Below are 23,931 nucleotides of genomic sequence, written 5' to 3'. Positions count from 1 at the left end.
ACACAATGGAAACATTCATTGCTGCTCACATGAGCACCCGGAGACAGGCAGGACAGAAAGGAGATTATTCCTGGCTGCTGCAGGAGGGATTTGCTGTTTGCTGCTGCTGGGTTTTTGTGTTTGCAGCTTCCCCTGTGGAAATGCTCTTTCCCTTTCACCTCCACCCACCAGCCCCGTGGATTTCGGGGCCGTTTCCCAAACATATGGTGCATCCATCAGAGACATAAAGGCTGCTATATTTAAAATATTACAAAAGAAAAGCCAGGAGCTGACATTTTTTTAAACTAGGCCAGCCTCTGAGAGAGGGAGAAACGTGGGGATTTAGGATTTTCTCTGCCAGATCAGAGTAGCAGCCCCGTGGGATGAGGCAGAGCCAGGCTGGCACCTCGCCACCCTGCAGCAGACTGTTGCTTCCAGAGTCTGGGAGCACTTTTGGGAGAGGATCTGCCTGCTCTGTCCCTGCCTGCACCTCCAGGAGGCTGAACCCAGCCCTGCTGAGCTGCAGAGCTCCAGGGCAGAGTGCTCTGAGCTCCTTCCTCCCTGGTTTCCCTGGGGCTGGGAACCTCCTGAATTCCCCCACTGATCTCTGTGTGTGCCCAGTGTGATATACGTTACAATATATATGATTATATTATATATTATTATATTATATTTACAAAAATTTGTGCTAAAGGAAATGAAAACCACAGCATTTTTGTGTGCCAAGCCAGGGTCAGGCAGCAGTAACAATAATATCAGCACCTGATAAAGAATGGAGAGTCCAACACCAGGAGGACACTGGCTCCAGGGATGGATATTTCAAGGGATTTTTCACCTGACAAGACCCCAGCAGGAGGCATTAGACAGACATCCCCAGAAGTTTATCCCAAAAGTTTTCACCTGACAGAATTCCAGGAATTATCCACCGGGAAACACGGCAGCAAGAAAGAAAACACTACAATGATATGCTAAAATATGCTAAAGAAGAGGCCAGGCCAGAGCCCAAAGGAATGAATAAAACAGACCCCAGAAATGACATTTGGAGACCCACATCTGGGGACTTTGGTGTGATGGAGGCCAAATCCTGACTCTGCCCAGCCCTGACAGCCTGGCTCAGAGTCGAAAACACTCGTGGCTTTTTCCAATTTCATACTTTGAGAATTTAATAAATTTCCTTAATTACTCAATTGGAGTGTCCATTTGCAGCACCCAGCATCCTTTACCTGCAGGGCAGACAAACTCCTGCCTGTTTTCCAGAGCCAGGGGCTCCTCCAGGTCTTTCCTCCCTTCTGCAGAGTGCAGGGCACTCCCTGCTTTGATTTTATTTCAAACCCTATTTCTGTCAGCATTGTGACTCCAACCTGGGAGACTGCCTCAGAACCAGGGAATGAGGGGTGGTGGATTGGCTATTTTTAACCCTTTCTACTCCGGGCAGCCAGCTGAAATCAAATCCCCATCCAGAGGCACTGTGTGGATATTAATGCAACGAGATGGGAATTTGGGCTGGGGTGACAGCTGGCAAAGCAAGCCCTGGCGTCACCGAGGGGACAATGTCCCCAGAAATAGGCTGCAGGGCTGGGATATTTGTTACAGAGCCCTCCCAAAGCCACCAGCACCCAGCAGCAGTCCCATTCCAGGGGATGAGTGACAGCACTCCAGCAGGAACTTCCCTGGCTGGCCCAGATTCCTCCGAGTGCACCCAGAGCCTGGAAAGAGCTGGTTGGAACAGCTGGAGCTCTGTCACAGCCGGGGCTGCAGCAGGGAGGGCACTGCCACGTCCCCTTGGAGCCCTCCTGAGCCAAACCCCTGCAAATCATGGGGCTGGAAGAGATGAAACCCATTCCTGCAGCCCCCTGAGCAACCCCAACCACAGAGCAACCCCAAGGCCCTGCAGAGCACTCAGAGGGGAGCTGGGAGAGCCCCAGGGGCCCCACAGACACCTGGAGCCTCCCCTGCTGCCATCCCCCCCCATGCTGTCCCAGGCAGCAAATGGGCCCTGAAAAGATTGTGCCACCCCCAGGGGGTTCCTTGGGGACACCTGGCCTTGCAGATGGGTGGCACAGGTGGGTGCAGCAGGTAGGACATGCCAGGGACAGCCCCACGGCCACACAGAATGGTTTGGGTTGGAAAAGATCCCCAAGGCCAGCCAGCCCAGGCTGTGCCCAGTGCCCACCTTGTCCCAGCACTGAGTGTCACCTGTGCCCAGTGCCCACCTTGTCCCCCAGCCAGGGCACCGAGTGCCACCTCCAGCCCTCCCTGGATAGCTCCAGGGCTGGGCACTCCTCCTGTGGTGCTTCAGGCACCACGAGCACTGTCCCCTCCTGCTGCCCTGGGTGCAGCCCAGCAGAGCCAGGCCCAGCAGAGCCAGGCCCAGCACCAGGGAGCTGGGCTGGGTTCCCCAGGTGGGACCCCCGGGAGGAGCAGGGCTGCTCTGGGATGCTCTGCCTTGGCAAAGCCCACTCTGCTTTCAGGCTGCCTGAAAACCAGAGCTGAGCCTGCACAGCCCCAACATCTGCCCCAGGCAAGCAGCAGCACGCAGGCACGAGCAAATTTGGCAACTCGATGCCTGTTAAATGTGCATTTAATTGAGATTTATAGGGGAACTTGCAATAGCAATTGATTATCAAAATCAGATTATTTATGGAGGTTTAGCAGCTATACAGGAGATTAATGCTGGTTGCAGAATAAATCCTCAGTAAATGTATGTTTCCCCAGTAATCAGCTAATAACACATCAACCTAATTATCTCCTGAAAGGGGCCCAGCAATTCTGACCCACGCTGCAAGGAGATATTGTCAGCTGCAAATCGCCACCAGAGGCCACGAGCAGCTCTGCCTCCACACCCCAGGGACTGCCCGGGCTGCAGCAGCTCCTCTGCTTTCCTCAACACGTGTTTGCTCATTAAGAAATATTTCCTGAAGGTTTTATTGGTGTGTTTGGGGCAGCAGTGAAGCTGTGCCATGCAGCCAGCCCTGCACCCCAGCCCTACCCTGAGCTGCTCAGGGCTACCCCATGCTGTCCCCTCCTCTGCCCAGAGGGCAGGACGTGCCACAGGGATGTCCCCAGGGAATCCCATCCCTGGGAGGGGCAGGAGGGTGCCCTGCCTCTGCCATGGCCAGGGCGGGCACAGGAGCACGGCTGTGGGATGCAGAGATGCTCTGGCAGTCGCCATGGCAACCCCAGTACACAGCCAGGAGAACAAAGCTGCCAGGAGAGAAACAGCAGAAGGGGAGAGGAAAGGAAGGTGGGGAAAGGGTGGAAGGAAAAAAAGCAGAAAAAGCAAAAGGCTATGGAGCAAAGAGTGGGGCAGGAAGGAGCCAAGGGGAGGGAAATCAGCTGTGCTGGAAGATGGAGGCTGCTCCCCTTGGGATGACCTTCACACAGCCACCACTGAGACATCTTCTGTCTCCTTCCACTGTCCCAGCAGAGGAGCCCTCCAGGACATGTTCTGGCCCGCTGCCAGTGGCACTGTCCCACTGTGCTGCTGGAGGTGACAGTGCCAGAGACCCCAGAGGAGCCCTGGGGCACCTCAGAGACCCTGAGGGATGGAGGGAGGGATGGAGGGATGGATGGACAGACCAGGTGATTCAGGACCTTTCCTTGTCCCAGCAGAGAGGGGCTGGCTCAGTTTTGGGGCACAGCACAGCACACCCATCACAGCAGCTCAGGGCTCTCTCACTCTGCCCCAGTTTGGGGCCCATTTCTCTGCCCAGCTGTGCCAGCTCCTTGTCCTGCTGCTCCCCAAGGGGAGCAGGGCTGCCTGAGCCCCCCAAAAGGCATTTTAGGGGTCAGACCATGAACAATAACCAGTCCCAAATGCACAGCAGTGGCTGGTGTGGAAGGAGCCTGGAGCCAGGGGAAAACAAAGTCCAGGACAATTCATTCATGGCTTAGGACTCCCCTGGAGCCCAGAGCAGGGCCAGGGTGGGAGGCAGAGGTGCAGCCACCGATCCCTTGTACAGCAAGAACACATCCACACTCTCCACTCTCGCTTCCCCTCCCCACTTCAGAGGCAGGGAATCCAAAACCAGACGTCAGGGTTTGGGTCAGAAAGAAGCAGCTCCAACCTCTCTCAGCAGGAATGGAAAATAACATCCCACTTGGCTGTTTATCCTAAAGGAATAACAAATCCAGAGGGAAGATCCCCTCTGCAGAGCAGCCCTGCCTGCAGCTGAGCAGGAATCAGACACAGCCTCTTGCTGTGAGAACAAGAACGGGCACCCAGAGAGCTGGAGGAGCTCACAGGTCCATGGAAACCTGGCAGGAATGGCAGAAAAACAGAGAAAACACCCAGAAAAGGGCCTGGTGAAGCAGCTCAGCCATTTTAGCACAGAGGAGATCAAAGGAGCCACTGAGGTGAGTGGCACAGGTGCCAAGGAGCTGCTGGAGCAGGGATGGGCACCCAGGAAGCTGCTGCAGTGGGAGAGGAATCTCCACAAGTAAAACCACAACTCTGCACCAGTGTGACACTCCCAAGGGGGCTCCACACCCCCCAGCCCCATCCTGAGCCTCAGCTGGGGGATGTGGGGCTGCCCAGCAAGAGGTGCCAACCTGGCTGGGGATGGCAGGGACGTGGCAGGACAGGCACACCTTAAACAGTGAACCCCCCTTGGCACACGAGGGGCTTGGCACAAATGGGATTCACAGAATCACACACAGAATCACAGAATCACCAGGCTGGAAGAGACTTTCAAGATCATCGAGTCCAACCCAGCCCAAATAGCTCATCTAAACCCTGGCACCCAGTGCCACATCCAGGCTTTGTTAAACTCACCCAGGGATGGGGACTCCACCACCTCCCTGGGCAGCCATTCCAGAACTTTATCACCCTTTCTGTAAAAAACCTTTTCTTAATATCCAGCCTGTATTTCCCTTGGCACAGCTGGAGGCTGTGAGCTCTGGTTCTGTCAGTGCTGCTGGAGACAGAGCCCAGCCCCAGCTGAGCACAGGCACCTTTCAGGAGCTGTGAGAGGGATGAGGGCACCCCTGAGTCTCCTTTTCTTCAGCCTGAGCACCCCCAGCTCCCTCTAACACTCCTGCTCCCCTTGGCTCCCCTGCTCAGAATCCCAGGGCTGGGGAGCAGGCAGGGCTGGCTCTGCTGAGAGCCTTTGGTGCCTCTCCTGGGGCTGGGGAACAACAGCCTCCCCTCCACTGGCAGGCTGCAGGCGAGGGGCCAAGCCCTGGCACAGCTCCTGCTGCTCCTGGGCACAGACTGAGTGCTGCTGATGCCTTCAGAGGCTCCCCAGAATGGAGGCTGGACTGGGAAAGGAATAAAGCAGGGATTTATGGAAATCCCTTCACAGGGCACACCTTGGGCAGTGCCAGAGCCCGGCCCTGGCTCCACCCCAGATGGACTCCTGGCCATGAGTTCTCCCCCTTGGATAGGTTTGGCTCCATTTCCATGCTGGGGTTCAGTGTCCAGTCCCAGCTCCAGGGGATGCAGTCCCACCCTCCCAGGTTGCTCTCCTCCATTCCCTGCTGTTTGCACTCTTTGGGCTGAAGCTGCAGCGGTGTCCTTGGTGCTGGGGCTGGACAAGGATTGTTCTGTGGGACTGAGCTGGGAGGAGACCTTGCTGACACTTTCTAGGGAGTTCAGAGTTATTCACCAAGGCAGAGTCTGGAAAATAGCAAAGCTCAAATTGAAAGCATCACTCCCTCCTGGCAGGGTGGGTTTAGCCCTCTCCATGTGGAAATAAATCCATCTGTGGGCAGGGGATCACCAGAGACCCTCTGAACCCGAGCTGCGGGCACAGCAACCGGAGCATTCCTCGTTAACAAACCCATTCATGCAGCTCGGCTCGCCCAGGCCGAGGGCACGGCTGCCTTCCCCGCTGAGATGTCCCTCCCAAGCCGAAGCGACAGTCTGTCCCCAAGAGCCTCTGGATGCCACTTCACCCAGCTCCTCATTAGCGACAATTAACGGGCAATCAAAGGGCCCGCCAGAGCTGGCACTTTCCGGGAACAAGTCCCCTTTCAGCGGGGGGAAAATGAGCTTTGTTGTGCTTTTGGATAAGTGAGCCAAAACCTGCCTGCCAGGGAACAGAACTGTGTCCCCAGCTGGAGCCTTGCTGCCACCTGAGCGGGCAGAGAGGGAGCAGCCTTGCTGCTGCAGTGTCCCCATCCTGGGCTGCTGTCCCTCTGGACACCCAGGGGATGCCCCCAGCCAAGGGTAGGAAGGTGGGAGCAGGGACCAGGGGTAGAATCATGGAATAATTTGGGTTGGAAGGGATCTTAAAACTCATCTCATTCCACCCCCTGCCATGGCAGGGATACCTTCCACTGTCCCAGGTGGCACCAAGCCCCATCCAACCTGGCCCTGGGCACTGCCAGGGATCCAGGGGCAGCCACAGCTGCTCTGGGCACCCTGTGCCAGGGCCTGCCCACCGTGCCAAGGAGGAATTCCATCCCAATATCCCATCTAACCTCACTCCCTGGCAGTGGGAAGCCACGCCCTGTGTCCTGCCACTCCATCCCCTGGAAAGTCTCTCTCCACATCCCTTCAGGCACTGCAAGGCCACAGCTGGGTGATCCCAGAGCTCCTCTCCTCCAGGCTGGACAACGCCAGGCCTCTCAGGCTTTCCTGTGCTGGGAGCCCAGAGCAGGATGCAGCCCTGCAGGTGGGGAGGGGGATGGACCCTCCCCAGCCAGGAGGTGCTGCTGGCTCAGAGCCACCCCAGGACCAGGCAGGGTCTCTGCAGCTCCACTGTTCCCTCAGGTGGGCACTGCTAACCCTCCACAGCCTCTGCTTCCCTGGGCTCTGTCTAGTGAGGGAGGGAAAAGAGAGATTAAAAAGGCAAGAAAGCAGAGAGAGATGGGCTGGATGTGACAGGCTGGTGGCTGTGACACAGGAGCCTCGTTAGCAGCATTTTTTCCCTGCAGTTGGAGCAGGGGCAAAGCCAGGAGAGTTTCCCAGCTGCCTGCACAGGGCTGTTCCTGCCAGGGGCAGAGCTGGGCAGTGGCACCCCAGGGGCTCAGCTGATGGCTCCTGCCACATCCCCGGGATGGGAAACTCCTGTCACCCCTCCAGCCACCCTTCATGCAGCTCAAGGGGAGCATCTGAGCACACTGTGCCCACCAGGGCTGAGTCTGGGGGGTTTCACACCCCAAAGAGAGCTCACAGTGCCCCGTGCCACCGCAGACTGGGACCAGCCTGGGGACAAGAGGGGATGTGGGGAGCAGCAGAGGCCACAGCAGACTCCAGCAGCTCTCCAGGGATCCAGAGCAAGGATCTGGCAGATCTCAGCTGACTAAGAGCCCTTTGTGCCCAGTGGCTGTGCTGTACCAAGAGAAGCCAAAGCAATTAGCATTTCTTGGAGACACTCTGGAAAATCCTCCCTGAGCGCTGGGGAGAGCTGCCACAAGCTGAGCAAAGGGCCTGGAGCCACCTCCCCTCCAGGGAGACGCTGTGCTGGCAGTGCAGAGCAGGACTGTCCCCCTGCAGGGCCCTCTTGCCAGCCCTGGGGGCTGTGCCCTCCTTCCTGAGCCCCCTGCCAGTGCCACCAGCCCCGGGTCTCACCCTGGGCATCTCAGACTGCCAGGAGCACCAAGGTAGGCACCTCCCAGAGCAGAGCCCAGGTGGGAGAGGGCACCTCAGGGGGATCCAGGAGCGAGCCCATCCCTCAGCTGCAGCCTGCAGCAGGGGAGGAGCACTTGGGGGATCACACAGGAGCAGCAGCAGCAGCTGGCCAGGGCATGGATTATTTTTAACAGCTACTTGTAGAATGCAGGCAGAGCCTGCAGGAGCCACAGCCCGAGCTGCTGCTCAGCCCAGCCCTGTCCCCAGCACGTGCAGGGCACAGATCTCCCAGGCAGGCTTTTTATGGGGTTTCCTGCTCCTGCTGGGCAGCAGCTCAGCTCGGCATGGCCACCCATCCCCTCCCTCAGCAGCCACTCACATGCCGTGCACCAGAGTCTTTCCATTCCCTCTCGAGCTGTTTCCTCTCCTCTCCTTATTAGGGATCCACCTACCTATCCATCTCCTCATTCTCTCCCCCTCTGGGGCTATTTTTAAGATGCCATAAAAGCTTTCAACAGGGAGCATCCTCAGGGAGGCAAGGGATTTTATATGGAGCCCATCAGGAGGAGTCATCACCACATAACTCACCACACAGGCAGTGCCTTTTTTTTCTTTTTCCTATTTTCAAAAGCAGGGGAGGGGAGAACATCCACACTCAACCCCTCAGCCAGCTCACCAGGCACCTCCTTTTCCAGAGGGGAAGGATCAGCCCAGCCCACTCCTCTCCTGGTGGGGTACCAGGGCAAGGTCTCTGGGGGTGGATGAAGGGATGGGTTTGCTCCAAGCTGGGATCATCCAGCTTCGTGCCTCAGCAGCTGCCAGCAGAGCAAGGATGGCCTTGCTGAGGGGGGGCTGAGCTCTCCCTGTGTGCCCACACACCTGGAACTGCTCAGCTCCTTGGCTCATGGTCAAAAGGTGGGGGAAACTCCGGCCCAACTGCCTCCAAAGGCACAGCCTGGACAGACAGACGGAAGGACCGAGTCCTCCCTGATGCCCACAAGCACAGCCTGGACAGACAGACAGAAGGACCAAGGTCACCCTGATGCCCACAAGCACAGCCTGGACAGACAGACGGAAGGACCAAGGTCACCCTGATGCCCACAGGCATGGCACCAACCCCACAAGCCCCTCTTTGCCCTCCTAAACCTGGTAATTCCCTGTGGCATAGCTGCCACCCCCTTCTGTCCCAAAGTCTGGCCACAAACCCCAAAGACACCCCACCCGTGCCACCTGCAACCTGGCACAGCCTGGCGAGAGCCTAAAGCAGGCTGGCACATCTGTGCCACGGGGGAAGGATGCCCACAGTGCCAGCCAGCTGTGGGCACAGTGCCAGCTGTCAGTACCAGCCAGGTGTGGCCATGCTGGTCACGGTGCCAGCCAGCTGTGGGCACAGTGCCAGCTGTCACTGCCAGCCAGGTGTGGCCATGCTGGTCACGGTGCCAGCCAGCTGTGGGCACAGTGCCAGCTGTCACTGCCAGCCAGGTGTGGGCACACTGGGCCCTGGAGGGGCTGCAGCTCCTGCTGTGCCTCAGGAAGGGGTTCCACACTCAGCTTTGCTCCCCCTGCTCCTCTGAAGCTTTGAGGGCCACCCTGGGCCACCCACCCGCCCTGCTGGGACCCCCTGTGCCTGTCCTGGGAAGCCAGGCTGGCAGCAGCTGGCACAGGGAGATGCCCACATGTCCCAGCCAGTGACTCTGAGCCAGGCCAGGACCCACCCAGTCCCCAAGGGGAGTCAAAAATAGCTCCCATTCTCCAGCAGGAGCAATCCCTGGAAGTGTCCAAGGCCAGCCTGGGCAGGGCCTGGAGCACCCTGCTCTGTGGAAGGTGTCCCTGCCAGGCCAGGGGGTGCTACAAGAGCTGGGAGGTCCCTTCCAGCCCTGGCCATCCTGAAATTCCACCAAAAAAAATTCCACCAAAAAAATCCCACACAAAAAATCCCACCAAAAAAAAAAAGTCCCACACAAAAAAAATTCCCACACAAAAAAAAATTCCCACACAAAAAAAAATTCCCACAACAAAAAAAAATCCCACACAAAAAAAAAATCCCACACAAAAAAAAAATCCCACACAAAAAAAAAATCCCCACAAAAATAAAAATCCCCACAAAAATAAAAATCCCCACAAAAATAAAAATCCCCACAAAAATAAAACTCCCCACAAAAATAAAAATCCCCACAAAAATAAAAATCCCCACAAAAATAAAAATCCCCACAAAAATAAAAATCCCCACAAAAATAAAAATCCCCACAAAAATAAAAATTCCCACAAAAATAAAAATTCCCACAAAAAAATCCCAGGGTGCCCAGGGCTGGCAGCACAGCAGAGCTGGGATGCTGGGAAGGACAGGAAAGGGGCTCTCACAAGTGAGGTGTTTCTGAGCGGGGCAGCTCCACAGGACCTGGCTCATGGATTTGGGAGCCCCCCGTGAGCCCTGCTCTACATTTGGCTGTGTGATCCTTCTGGGAAACAGTCACACAATCCCTGCCCTGAGGACAGGTCAGAGCCTGGAGCTCAAACCCAGCCTGGGCTGAGGGAGGGTTTTTGAGGCTGGCATTGGCACCAGCACAGCTTCTCCTGCCCCCTGCTCTCCAAATGTGCCACTTGTCACCAAGAAAAACCAGAAGCCAAGGGGATGGTTTCAGACCTGCTCCCCAGAGAAACCCTCCCACAAGGATCAGCCAGGCCTGAGCCTTTCCCAAGGCCAGGAAGAAGCTGATTCAAAATGGAAGTGGAGTAGAATGTCCATGAGCAGAAAAACAAAACAATCCTGGGGGCTCTGCAGACCTGGCCAGGCCAGCAAGGGTGAGGAGAAAGGAAGGTCAGACAGGCTGGCTCAGGAATCCTCAGCAGCAGCTCCTTTTTCTTCCTGCTCTCCTCCCCAGGCAGTGGAGAGAGCTCATCAATTCCCAGGCCAGGGCTTATGGCTGATGTGATAAAGCACTCAGAAAACTCCACCTGAGCTGAAAAATGCACCCAGAAACTGGGGCCTATCAAATACCTGAGCCAGCAGCAATAGATGGCACCTGTGCAGCCGAGTTTGCTCCTGGGAGGGATCACTCTGGGCCTGAGAAACCCTGAGCAGCCCTTCCCTGAGAGCCAGGAGTGTCCATGGGGCACTGCATGCCAGCTGCTCTGCTCGCCCAGGGCTCACGGAGCCCCTGACTGCAGAGGGGCTGGGCACAGGAGGACTTGGCACAGCCACAACCCCTGCTCCAGGCTTCCAACCCCCTGCCAGCCTTGCCCACAGCCACAATCCCTGCTCCAGTCCCCTGCCAGCCTTGCCCACAGCCACAATCCCTGCTCCAATTGCCCTGCCAGCCTTGCCCACAGCCACAATCCCTGCTCCAGCCCCCTGCCAGCCTTGCCCACAGCCACAATCCCTGCTCCTGTCCCATGCCAGCCTTGCCCACAGCCACAATCCCTGCTCCAGCCCCCTGCCAGCCTTGCCCACAGCCACAATCCCCGAGCCTGAGGCACCTGGTCCTTCCCTCCCCATTCCCTTCCATCCTGCAGAGCTCTCCATCATTGCTCAGCCCCATTCCTGCCATGACCACTCCACCCCCAGATGCTTTCTGGAGGTTCTGCAGCGCTCCCAGCTCAGGCTCTGATGCATTTCAGAACTAAAAATACCAGATGAGGTGTTCCCAGCACTTCGTGATGGCCCCGGCACGACAGGGCTGCAGGGTCTGCCAGGAACTGGGTGGGTTTTTCCTCCCTCCTTCCCAGCAAAGGCAGCAGCACATGGGCTCCTGTCATCAGCCCAGCCTGCTGGCATCCCAAACGCTGTTTTCCTGCTAAAGCAGTGGCAGTTGATGATTAGAAAATGTGCTTTTTGTTTGAGAGGAGCACGCCAGGCCCTTGGAAGAGTTCAGTGGCTCCCATTGACCTTCCAGCACGCACTCCACGGGCCTGCAGGGCTCCATGGCTCCTGCTCTTCCAAGGGCCAGCTGCCAGGAAAGAGGGTCTGAAAGGGCCTGGGTGAGAGGACAGAGCCCATCCACCCAGCCAGGGACAGAGCTGCTGCCTGGCATTGGAATTCTCTGGCAGCAAAGAGAATGCAATGGGTGATTGTCCCTCTGCTAGGCTGCCCAGGAAAACAGGGAGTGATTTGTGTCTGGTTGTTTGTCAGAGCCAGTCTGGGAGTCTGGGAGTTCCCCTTGGTGCCCAAATTCTGGAAAACTCCCTGCTCGTGACATCAACAGGCTGATCCCTCCGGGTCCCCTGCATTTCTGACTGCAGGACACCCTCCCAGCTGGGTGGGGACACCTGGTGAATCACCTGCCCCAGGAGCGGAGCTGCAGCTCCCAGAGATGGGCAGCACCACGGGATTCCTCCTTAATTACACAGGCCCTTAATGGAGTTTGCTGGTAAACACCTTGTAACCACATGTGCCTGCAGATTACGGGGTAATTACGCTTAGAGGATCACGATCTGAGAGAAGCATGATTGAGGGAAGACCAAAATAACCAGGCAAACATGCTGCACTCACCAGGATCTGTCAGGAAGCCTCCCTTCCCAAACGCTTCACTGTCCAGCCTTTCCTCTCAGAGCAGGGGCAGGAATTTGGGAGGTGCCAGGGATGGGGATGAAACTTTGCACTTGGCATACCAAACCTACTTTGGGAGCTCTCCGTGCTCCACCGGGCTCCCAGCTGCTCCAAGGATGGGGATCAATGGCTCAGCCCACCCTGAGCTGATTTGCCATCAGATTCTGGCCCTGTTTTTCCCAGGGGCACCTTGGGGACAGGAGGGAGTCTGGAAGATGCCAGGTGTGTGAGCCAGGCCCCATCACCCCATGCCACACTGATCCAGACCCTGCCCAACCCTGAGCTGGCCAGGGGCTGGGATGTCCTTGGTGGGAGCCAGAACGAGCAGGGGCACCTTGCTGCTGCCCAAAGCAGTGCCCAGGCTGGCAGAGCCCCTCTCCCCTCACCCAGAACGAGCAGGGGCACTTTGCTGCTGCCCAGAGCAGTGCCCAGGCTGGCAGAGCCCCTCTCCCCTCACCCAGAACGAGCAGGGGCACCTTGCTGCTGCCCAAAGCAGTGCCCAGACTGGCAGAGCCCTTCACCCAGAATGAGCAGGGGCACCTTGCTGCTGCCCAGAGCAGTGCCCAGGCTGGCAGAGCCCCTCACCCAGAACGAGCAGGGGCACTTTGCTGCTGCCCAGAGCAGTGCCCAGGCTGGCAGAGCCCCTCTGCCACCCCAGAGGAGCTGGGCCAGGAGGGATGATGTGCAAATCCCACGGGGTGACTCACAGGCAGCACTCCAGGGACCTGCAGCACCCAGACCTGCTGGCTCCCTCCAGAGCAGCAGAAGGGATCCTTCCCACTCCCTTCAGAGGCTGAAATCCTCGGGGCAGTGGCAGCTTTAACCCTTTCAGCACAAAGCATCAGTCACCTCGAGCTCCCTGCCCAGGTTGCCAGGGAGGTGCTGGCTGCAGGCAGAGCACATTCCAGGGGCTGATTTTAAGGGATCTTCTCTTGGCCAGGGGTTTTTCCTACAAGCTCCAGCTCCCATGGAAATGCCAAGCAGCACCACAGACCTGTTTGCTGAGGTAGGGATCCATTTGTAAGCAATTAGTGAGAGGCACTGATAGCCCAACACATGTAAACAGCAGCACTGTGCCCTCCAAGCCCTCCACGCCTGCAATCCCAGGATCAGAGGCCACCTTCCTACCCTCAGGGCCACCTGAGCTGCTCTGCAGCCTCAGGACAGGAATTTACACCTGACACCAAGGGGTTTTATCTATTCACCCCAAATACACAATTTTCATCCGGCTTTGCCTTCATCGTGGGACAGATGATGACAGGGTGACACTCAAATCCAGGCTGCAAACCACCCTCTGTCCCCTCAGCAAGGCTCCTGAGTGCTGTGCATGGAGCATCTCCAGAGATAAACCCAGCAGATCCTGCCCAGAGCTCCTGGAGGCCTCTCAGATTTGCTCAGCAGCGTGGCTCAGGGCCAGCCATGGCCCACAGCCACAGGTTTCCTGCCTCACATCAGCCTCAGGCAGGGGAGAAGCGTGAACAAAATGCACCCAGAGAAGTGGGAAGCAGGGGTGGGAATTCACAGATCAGATGGTGGCATTCTGTCCTCAGCTGTGCATCTCCTTGCTTTGCCAGCCCCAAAATTTTAGCCCTGCAGGCGCAGGCACACCTGGGCATCATAAATCTGTGCACAATCTGGCTTCTTCAGCCCTTGTCCTGGGGGGAAAAACAGCCCCAAAAAAATCCAAGCAGCAGATCTGCCCATGCTGGGAGGGCTGGGAAGGGGCCCCAAACTCCAGTGAGCCACTGGCCACCAGCAGAGGGGTAAAAAAGCCATGGTAGGTCAGTGCCAGGGGCATCACGGGGGTGAAACAGAGATGGCACAGGCACAAGACTGCCAGGATTTGGTTTTTGTGCCTTGTGGATGTTTTGGAGGGGTACAGGCTGAGGAGGGATGCCCAGAGCTGGGCGAGGCAACTCTTGGCAGCACTGACAGCAGTCCCAGAAGGAGCTGATGGCAGAGATGGCCCCACAGCCTGGCCTGGCTCACAGAGCCACGCTGGAACAGAAGTGAAGCTGCATTTGGGCATCCAAGCCCTGCTTGGAGCACTCCAGGTGCTGGGAGAGCAGTGGGAGCCCAGGAGGGCAGAGCCAGCCCCCAGCAGGGTTAGCACAGCCCTGGGGTGGTCCCAAGGCACCTGCAGTGACCCATAAATCACCAACCCCCAGGACCCTGAGCAACCAGGGCATGTCACAGAGTTGCCAAGCCTTGACTACAACACGTGGCTACTTAAAATGGGGTAGTGGCAACTTAGGCAAAGACTGCAAAGCCCCCCAGAAGGCTTGGCAAGAGCCCTGGCAGCTGCTGAGTGATGTGCCCAGGGCCACAGAGCTGGGTGGTGGCAGAGGAGCAGCTGCCAAGAACTCCAGGCTATGCCCAGGGGCCTCTCCCGTGTGGCAGGGCAGAGCAGAGGGCAGAGCAGAAAGCAGGCAGCAGGGTTTGGCTCCCTGGCACCTCCATGGGCAGGCAGCAGGGTTTGGCTCCCTGGCACCTCCATGGGCAGGCAGCAGGGTTTGGCTCCCTGGCACCTCCATGGGCAGGCAGCAGGGTTTGGCTCCCTGGCACCTCCATGGGCGTGGGAGGCCGCAGCTGAAGGAGTTTTGCAGCACCATCAGATAGCTGGAACACAGCAGTGCCATAAACAGCCCTTATCTCCAGCAGCAGCCCAGGCAGCTATTAAGAGCTGGGAAGGAATCCCAAAAGGAACCAACAGGCATTTGTCAAAATTGGCTTAGAGGAAGCTTAGCAGTCCCACCTGACCAGGGTGGCCAGTGATCCCGGCAGTGCCGAGCAGCAGACCTGAGCTGCTCCCCCGGAGGAGCAGAGGGAGGCCCCTTTGTTATCAGGCATCCTGCAGGCTCGGAAAGGATCAGTCCCTATTGTTTCCCACCTAGGCAGCGCCAGCTCCGCTCCCCCGGGAGGGGGCTCGCTCCTGCCCCAGGTGTGGCTCGGGCAGAGGGCATCTGGAAAGTTTCCTCGCCTCTGACACAGCCCAACAGAGCTGGAATCACCTGTTCTGTTGCCTCGCAGCGTGCCAAGGCATTTTTCACGGTGTTTTGCTCGGGAACCACCCCAAGCCCTCGGATTGAGAAACCTCAGCACGCCAGTGCAATGGAGAAGTTGCTGCTCTGCTATTCTGTGCCTGGGGGAGGGCTCCGCTCCTCACACAGCTCCAGGACCCACGGGAGGGGCAGGGGGGCTTTCCTGGAGAGGTTAGGCCAGGGGGAAGCCCCTCAGGTAGCCATCAGCATCAACTCTTTTACCAGGGACTTGCTGCTTTTAGAGACAGGGATCAAAGCCGTGCCAGCGAGGTGGGCACAGCTGTCACACAGCACGTCAGGAAGGAAAAAAAAATTGATTATGACTTGCTCGGCCCTGATCAATCTTCCCAGACTTTCCAGCAAAGCACAGAATCCAAAGTGAGCAGCCTGGTGCTAGTTCTCATCTTATGCAGCACATTTCCGAGCTCTGCTTCTTTAGAAATTCATCCACAGCGCATGAGTGCCTCCGTCCCTGTCTCTCGCACAATAGCAACACCCACATCGCCAGCTGCAGAAGGTTTGGGGTTTTGTTTTTTCAGGGTTGCACCTGTGCTTCGCTCAGGTTTCTGGGTCCCTCCTCACCCTTCTCCTCCTCCCCTCACATCCATTTCTGCCCAGGCAGAGGCAGCAGCAAGTGAGGCTGTGCCTGTCAGAGCGCTCCTGGCTGCCTCTCACCATGTTGCGTATCGACATTTCAGTCGATGCTCTGCCCTCCAAAACCCCAGAAATCCAAGCCAAGAAAAGTACTCCGTGGAGATAAGCACCAGGGCTCAGCCCACATCAAACACAGCCGAGCCAGAGCCTGTCAGAACGCAGGCGAGCAAAAGGCAGGCAGGAAAATAACCCAAAATCCATCCCACCAGGCTTGTCAGCAATGCTATGACATTTTCTTTCCAATTCCTCCGAGCCAGCTCGGTGCGGTATCAGCCCCATTCCCTCAGCCAAGGCGAGAGGACGCCGTACTCACTGCTAGTGCTCATCCTGCCGCTCCTCGCCCGTCCTTCTCATCCAACAAAGGGGCGAAGATGCTCTTTAAATCCGCTTCTCCTGCCGCTCCCCGGCCGCGGGAGGAGGCTGCCGCTCTCCTCCTCCCAGGAGAATATTCCCGTGCGATCCGCCGCCTAACGCATCCCACGGCGGCTGTCCCCGGCGCCGTCCCCGCGGCCGGCAGATGCCAAGGTCACGGCTGGCGGGGAGGGGACGCGGGGGGCGGCCGGGACCGGCCCGGGGGAGGGGACGGGCCCGGGGGAGGGTCCCGGCGGAGCGGCGGGGGCCGGCCGGAGCTCGGCCATGCACTGCGGAGCGCGGCCGCGGCCGCCCGCTTATAGCGGCTGGGAGCGGCGGCGGGGCCGCGCAGCACCGGCACCGCCCCGGCACCGCCCCGGCACGGCCCCGGCACCGCCCCGGCACCGCCCCGGCCCGGCGGCACCCGCGGGCAGCGAGCGGCCCGGGTGACACGGGCGGGGCCGGGCAGACACGGATCCCCGCACGGACCCGGAGGCGGCTGAAGGATGCTCAGCCTTGGCAGTGCCCGATGCCCTCTTCTGCCCACTGCCCCGCCCCGCCCTGCCCTGCCCTGGCTGCAGTCCTGCCCACTGCCCCGCCCTGCCCTCAGTTCTGCCCACAGCCCAGCCCTGCCTACTGCCCTGCCCTGCCCTGCCCCGCCCTGCCCTGCCCTTCCAGCTGCCCCGTTTTCACCCCCTGCCCTGCCTTCAGCCCTGCCTGCAGCCCCTGAGCCCCCTGGCTGGTCCCTCCTTGCCACAGGGCTCCTGCCCAGCTCTGGGTGCCAATGCTGCCTGCCCTGCACTGTTTGCTCTCCAGCTGAGCATCCCAGAAATGCTGTCCCAGGACAGAGGGATGCAGTTTATGCAGTTAACTGGATTTCCTCCCATGCCAAGGTTCCCTCCTGCAGCTGTCCAGGCTGGCACCCCCGGCTCTCCTGGCAGCCTGGGCATCTGTCCCACGCCAGGATGGAGAAGGGAGCTGCGGGTGTCTGCACGGCTGTGGGACAGAGAGGGGCCCTTCCCTCGGGATGAGAGCAGCCTCCCCTGCTGGCAGCACCTCAGGATCCCTTCAGGGGCTCCAAAGCCCTGAGCCCCTTGTTTTGCGGCTGAAATGCTCTCAGTCAGAACAGAGCCATGCCCTGGGTGCCCACGGAGCCAGGGCTGTGCCCCCTGCCCACACAGCCCTCAGGAAGCCGTGCTGCCCTCCCGAGCCGTGATCCTTGCTGTGATTGCAGGATCTGAGCTGCAGCCCTGCCACTAATGAGAGAGGTTTGTCATGCAGCGTGGCAGGCGCTGCTGGGGCTGCAGAGCTGCTCAGAGAGCCCCTCTGCCTTCCCTCCCTCTCGCTGCTTTCTCTGCACAGATGCTGGCGGTGACGTGACAAGACAGGTAGCAGGGAGCCGTGCTGGTGCTGCCAGCTCTCTGCAAGCCCTGCTGCCCGTCCCCTTCGGCTGTCCCCTCCCCTGAGGTGTCAGGGAAGAGCAGGACGAGCAGTGGGAGTGGGAGGCGGGAGGTTCCTGCAGGGCTGGGGGGAACGGAGCTGCTGATACAGGAAAGATTGAGAGGCACTGTTTACAGGAGCATGTAGTGACAGGACAAGAGGGAGTGGCTTTAGGGGAGGTTTAGATTAGATATTGGAAGAAATTCCTCCCTGTGAGGGTGGGGAGGCCCTGGCACAGGGTGCCCACAGAAGCTGTGGCTGTCCCATCCCTGGCAGTGTCCTAGGCCAGGCTGGATGGAGCTCAGAGCCACCTGGGCTAAGGGAAGGTGTCCTTGGCCATGGATGATCTTTAAGATCCCTTCCAGCCCAGGCCATTCTATAATTCTGTGGTGATTCTATGGCACAGCACGGTGGGATGGCTCAAGCTGCACTGAGTTTGGCCTTCTGTAAAGTTTCCTGTGCCTGATAGTGTCCAGGTGTGCCCTCCTCAGGGAAGGTCCCCCTCCCAGCCAGACTGTCATGAATGGTGTCAATGACCCCCATCTGAGGAGTCAATAAAGCAGCCAGGACATGAGCTGGTTCCCCACGGTTCAGCAGCTAATTGAGCTTCTTCTGCTGACCTGGTTTCCAAATCTTGTTAACTTGCTGCCTTTAGAACAACTTGAAATCTCCAGCACAGACAGGCTGGGTTTGCAGAGGGCTGCACAGGAGGATGGGGGGCTCTTCTGGAGCTCAGGGGGCACCGGTGCAGAACCTCTGCCCTTGCATCCCCTCCCCAGCTGGGTGGTGCCAGAGGTGCTCTGTGGGGAATGGGAGTGGGCACTGCCAGCTGGGCAGGGTGCCAGGTGCTCCCTGCAGTGGGGTCTGTGAGTTTTGGTGCTGGAGAGGTGGCAGCAAGGAGCTGTGACCCTGGTCACCTCCCCAGCTCAGCCAGCAGCTCCTGGGCGCTGCTCCGAGCCCCTCACCACCAGCGCCGTCCCAGGGCGTTTTGGAAATCCCATTTCCTTTCCTTTGTCTGAGGGAACTGCCTGCGAAAGCTGCCGTGAGAGGATGTTCGGGATGCCTGAGACGGGAGTCAGAGAGGAGGAAATGTCAGGATGTTAAGGCAGCCTCCTTTCATCCCTTTGTGTCTGTGCACTGCAACATGAATTTTCACAGCAATTATTGGATGTGTTTTTCCCACAAGGCTCCTGCTCCGTTCAGCACCTGCAGGTCCCACAGAGCTCAGGCTGTGCAGAGGAAGGGGAACCCTGCACCCTCCAGTGAGAAGGGACAAGCTGCTGGTTGCACCTGGAACCACCGAGAACTGGGCTCAAACACACCCCGTGCCACACCTGCACCGGGAATGGTGAGAAATCAGGCTCAGGAGCTCTCCATGTGTATCTGCCGTGTTTCCATGCAAGGAAACACGGCAGATACATATGTTTCCATGTTTCCGTGCTCAGCTGCTGTCCCTGGGAGGGGATTTTGGTCCCCAGGGCTGGAGGGGCAGCCCCTAGGGAAGGGGATCCCTCCTCCCTGCCCTGAAACTCGGGGACAGATGAGGAACGGTGAGGCTGCAAGGGGAATTTCGGATAGCAGGTCCCAGAGCTGGGAGAGACAGTCAGGAGAGTAAAAAGGTCACAGGAACCCCCTGTCCTGGAGGCACAGGGGATGGTCCATAGAGCCTCTGGCGTTTCTGGTTCATTCGGAGCCGGAGCATCCCTTCCAGCGCACCTGGACACCGCCCACACATCCGTGCTTGCAGCACCAGCTCCCAGCGCTCTCCCCGCGCTTTCCCAGCCCCTTCCCTTCCACTGGAAGTCATTTGGGTGCACAGCCTTTGCTGCCGGGCTCCGAGAATCCCCGGCGGGCTGGAAATGCCTCTGCCGGGGATGGCAGCTGCAGCACCCATGTGTCCGTCTGTCCCTGCGGCACCAGCTGGCTGAACACGGCCCTGGCAGCCCCAGCTCCCGGCTCAGCTCCTGCCCAGCGCTGCCAGCGCAGCCTCTCCCGTCCCCAGGAAGCTCCGAGTGCAAAGAGCAGCGGGAATGCCTGGGGACAGCCCCACGTCCCGCACGGAGCAGCGGGCAGGCTGCACCGAGGCACGGCTGACTCATCACAAGCTGGTGACATTTTCCAAAAAAAGCCTCTAAGTCCAGGGCTGTGATGTTCCCAAAAGGCAGCAGAGGAGCCTAAGGGGGCTGGAGACCCCATTCCACCACGGCACATGGGCTGTGGCATGGCGTGGAGGAAATTCTGCCTCGCTGGGCAGTTCCCATCCATTTTCATTGTCCCTGGGTCCCCTGGGGGGTGGCATCTGGCTGGGGTAGGGTCAGGGGTGGGCAGATGCTGCTGCCCACTGCCCCAGTGCAAAGCCAGGCACTCCTAGTGATGGCAGAATTATTTCCCATGTGATGGAGATGAACATTTTAATTTGTGAGTCCCTGGACCACAGAGCAACTGGGAGCAGAGGCAGTGAACTGGGCAGTGGGACCCTGGTGCCTCGTCCAGCAGAGGTCTCCTCTCTTCCTCCTCATCCTCCTCCTCCTCCTCATCCTCCTCACAGCCACCACCAAGGCATTTGCCAGTGGTTTGGCTTCCTTCCAGTTTCCCCAGCAGCCCTTCCCAGCAATTCCCCACATCAGCAGGAGGAGACACAGCCTGGCAGAGGCAGATGTTCCCCGGGCTGCCTGCATTAAAGTGATAATCAAATGATAGATTATTTTCCAGCAAACTCTCATTTTCAGGCATTAATTTTAGTGCTGTGCAAAGAGAGGCAGTGAAAAGAGCACCCAGGCAGTGGAGGATGGGTGGGATCTGGGTGTGCTCCAGGGAAAGCTGATGCACCACAGCCCATCTGTACCTGCAGCCATCCTGCAAAGCCACTAAGGGAGGGCTCCATCCTCTGGCTCCTGCATCCTCCTTCCTTCTTACCCTCACCAAGGCTGCCTCTGGGTCAAATGCTCCAAATATTCCCAAACCAGCAGCAGGTGAGTCAAGGCGAGTCCTGCAGAAGCTCTGAACCTCAGGAATGTTCACATTCCCTCCTCCAAGACCTGGGCAGCAGGAGAGGAGAGGTGCTGCATGGCCTGCACTGATGCAGGAGTGATGGCAAAGGCCTAAGGGCATTAAAAGTCAGTGTTTTTCCTAAAACCTGCAAATCTTTCCCCCTGGAGAGCTCTGGAAAAGGAGGAGCCATTTTTGTGTTACGCAGCAGGGCTGGGGCTCCCAGGCTCTGTCGGGAATTATTGCCTGAGCTGAGGCTGCTTCATTTCCCTGTCACACCCTGTGTGTGACACACAGGGACCCTTTGTGGGCACAGCCACCCCAGCTGGCAGCTCCTGCCTGGCACAGGGAGCTCGCTTCCAGCTGCAGCCTGAGGTCCCTGCCCTGCTTTCACCCCACTGGAGGGCAAGGGAAGTTGGGATTCGTTTCAGTTTTCTCTTTGAAGTTGTCCTGGAGCATTGAGAGTTGCTGGCAGAAGGAATTTGTCCCCTTGGGCTGGGATCAGGAGATGTTCATGGACAGCCTTGCCCAGCATGGACCACCTGTGGGAAGGCCAGCTCTGGGATCTGTGCACTCCTGGAATTTCTCCAACCTTCCCAGAGCTCCTCAGGGAGCACCCCCTGCTCAGAAGGACCTGGGAAATGTTGCTGCTTTCTTATTGCTGCAGTGGGATTGTCACAATAATTGAGTTTTCCTTTTCTTCCTCAGATTTTTCCATGGGAAAAACAGGAATCAGGGTGATTCTGGGGGAATTTAGGGCACCTCCAGGGCCTGGAGCTCAGGCCAGGTCTCCAGATCCTCAGGGGGAGGCCAAATGCTGTAATTAAGGAGAGCTAATTTCTTTTTCCACTTCTGAGCTGCAGAATGGCTCGCCCCAGGTAAGCAGCAGGTTATCTCTTTTCTAGGAAATCTCACTTTTTTTTTTTTTTTTTTTTTTGTTCCCCAGTCTAAAAATGGAATGCAGACCCTGAAAATAAATTCCCAGAGAACACCACTGTGCAAACATCCCAGGCTTTGATTCAAAGTGTTTGGATTAATTAGCTTAAACTGAAAGCTTTCATTCTGATTTCAGCCTCTGCTTTATGGACAAAAAATTAAAGCAGCAAAGCTTTGGAAGCTGAAAAATCAAAATGTTCCAGCCTGAAAATATCAAAAAAAAGATGCTGAGCCTCGCTGAGCTGCTTTGTTGCTTTCTAAAAGGAAATGGCATCGAGACCAACACCTTTACAAGAAGCTTGGATCATTAAGCACTTCAAAAAAAAAAACTTAGTTCAGCATAAGCAATTAATTTCTTAATTAGATTTTCTCTTTTTCTTCCAGAGGGAAGTCTAAAAATATTGATTTTTTCCATTTTATCCAAAGATTTCTTTAAATATGATCCCCTCACTGGATGGTTAAGCTAGAGCTTCAGCTGTGGGAATTACATGGGGTGGTTCATTTAAATTCGCTTTGTCATTTTTCCTTCTCCTTGTCCTGTTTATTTCTGTTCCAGTGGCAAAACAGCACCAGGGAAAAAGCAGAGGATAATACAGAAAAGAGAGACTGGAAGGGAAATTGAATATTGAATATTTTGGAAGTCTCATTTTCTAGAGGTGAAACATATTTCCTTTGGAAGCCTCTCAGAGGAGAATGGCCTTGATGTTTGGAGCAGTTTTTCCTCCTGATTTTCAGTCAGCTCCATCCAAAGCAGCACCTGGATGAAGCTCAGCTGGACATTCCCATCAGCATTACCTGACCTGGGCTGTCTAACTCAGGAACCATAAAATCCCTGCTGGAATTGCATGTGGCCTCGCTGACCACTGAGGCACACTCAGCTGGGAGCTCCCAAAATCCCTGGGAGAAGGCTCCAGAGGGTTTTTTTTTCTCTGGAGATGTCCTCCAGGCCCAGGTCCTGTGTCCCTGTTGCTGCTCAGGGTGCTGCTCCCCTGTTTTGGAGCTTCACCTCATTTTTCCAATTCTGCAGCCCCACGGGGCTTGGGGGGTTTTGCCAGCCTGTGGAGCTGCCTGTGCTGGACTGGGACAGCAGAGCTGGGAGAGCAGGGCTGGGGACAGCAGGGCTGGGACAGCAGGGCTGGGGACAGCAGGGCTGGGACAGCAGGGATGGGGACAGCAGGGATGGGGACAGCAGGGCTGGGACAGCAGGGATGGGGACAGCAGGGATGGGGACAGCAGGGATGGGGACAGCAGGGCTGGGACAGCAGGGATGGGGACAGCAGGGCTGGGACAGCAGGGATGGGGACAGCAGGGATGGGGACAGCAGGGCTGGGACAGCAGGGCTGGGACAGCAGGCTGCAATCGCGTTTTCCCCAGGCTGGGATGCAGCGGAGCGGTTCCTGCTGCCATCTAACGGCTCTGACAATGAACACCCAGCAGGGAGGGCCCGGCTGCAGCCAGCGCTGCCATGGGGAGTCCCTGAGCTCTCCCCAGGGCTGCAGGAGGTCACACAGAGCCCAAAACACGGCACGATGTTCCTGAGGAGACACTGGGCATCGGCGAAGGGCAGGGACAGACATTCCTATTGCAAAGTTCAGGACAAGCTCCTTTGGGATGATGCTTCTGGTGCCAGCAGCTCTGCCCTTCCTGGGGCAGGGTGAATGCCCCTCACATCCTGAAATGCACGGATATGGGAATATCCTGAGCTGTCAGGACCTGTGGAATCAGCAGTGCAACTCCTCACCCTGCACAGCCCCAAAATCCCACCCTGGGCATCCCTGGAGCACTGCCAAAACCCTCCTGGAGCTCTGGCAGCCTCAGGGCTGTGCCCATTCCCTGGGGAGCCTGGGCAGTGCCCAGCACCCTGCCTCTGGTCCTCCCTTCCTTCTTCCCATGCCTCATGCATGGCTTCACTTCCCTGGCTGTGTCTGGGACAGTCTGGAGGCTGCCCTGGCTGGTGGCACTGAGCTGCTGCCCTGCAGTGGTGGTGACAGGAGCAGGGAGGGTTCCTGGGATTCCCACCCTAGTGCCAGGGAGGAGACCTCAAACCACAGCTCCTGGTGTGCCCAAGGCTCCAGACCCACATGGATCCATCCAACACACACACACAGCCAGTTTTCCCATTTTCCACTTTCCCAGTTTTGCCATTTTCCAGTTTTGCAGTTTTCCAGGAGGGTTCATTTCCTCCCCTGGCTGAAAACAATGCAAGAGGAGCAGGACTCAGCATTTCTGAACACGAAGCGCTGAGTTCAGCTCAGTTCAGCCCCAGAGCCCTCTTAACCCTTTAGCTGTGGCATGGAGCAGAATTCCCAGGGCATCAGCAGCAGCTTTGGATTGCCTTGTGTTGAGAGAAGTCAGAAAGGGCTTGGAGGTGGAAGAAAATTCCTGAGGGAGGGCAATCCATGAGGAGAACGATCTGAAAGCCAGGCCAGTCTGGCTGCACTCAGGGACTGGCCACACCAGTTTGGCTGTGAAAGCCCTGA

At 57.6% G+C, this 23,931-nt stretch overlaps 1 protein-coding gene across 6 annotated transcripts in view; it reads right to left on the bottom strand.

Moving 5' to 3' along the window:
• ABLIM3 (actin binding LIM protein family member 3) overlaps positions 1-16,300 on the bottom strand; it is a 40,885-nt gene extending 24,585 nt beyond the window's left edge. For 3 of the 6 annotated variants that reach the window (XR_007778756.1, XR_007778758.1, XR_007778760.1), the window contains exon 1: positions 16,050-16,298. Coding sequence is in view for 1 of the 6 variants with exons in the window: in XM_050979757.1 (XP_050835714.1) it covers positions 16,050-16,062 (13 nt within the window). In the remaining 5 variants the exon portion in view is untranslated. Of the gene's footprint in view, positions 1-16,049 lie in introns of all 6 variants that reach the window. The other 3 variants (XR_007778759.1, XR_007778757.1, XM_050979757.1) reach the window with 2 other exon arrangements.
• Between the last annotated feature and the right edge of the window lie 7,631 nt (positions 16,301-23,931).

This window comes from Serinus canaria, chromosome 13 (assembly GCF_022539315.1).
Source record: "Serinus canaria isolate serCan28SL12 chromosome 13, serCan2020, whole genome shotgun sequence".
Taxonomy (NCBI): Eukaryota; Metazoa; Chordata; class Aves; order Passeriformes; family Fringillidae; genus Serinus; species Serinus canaria.
Note: the sequence above shows the minus strand (reverse complement) of the source record. Positions and strands in the feature narration are given on the sequence as shown.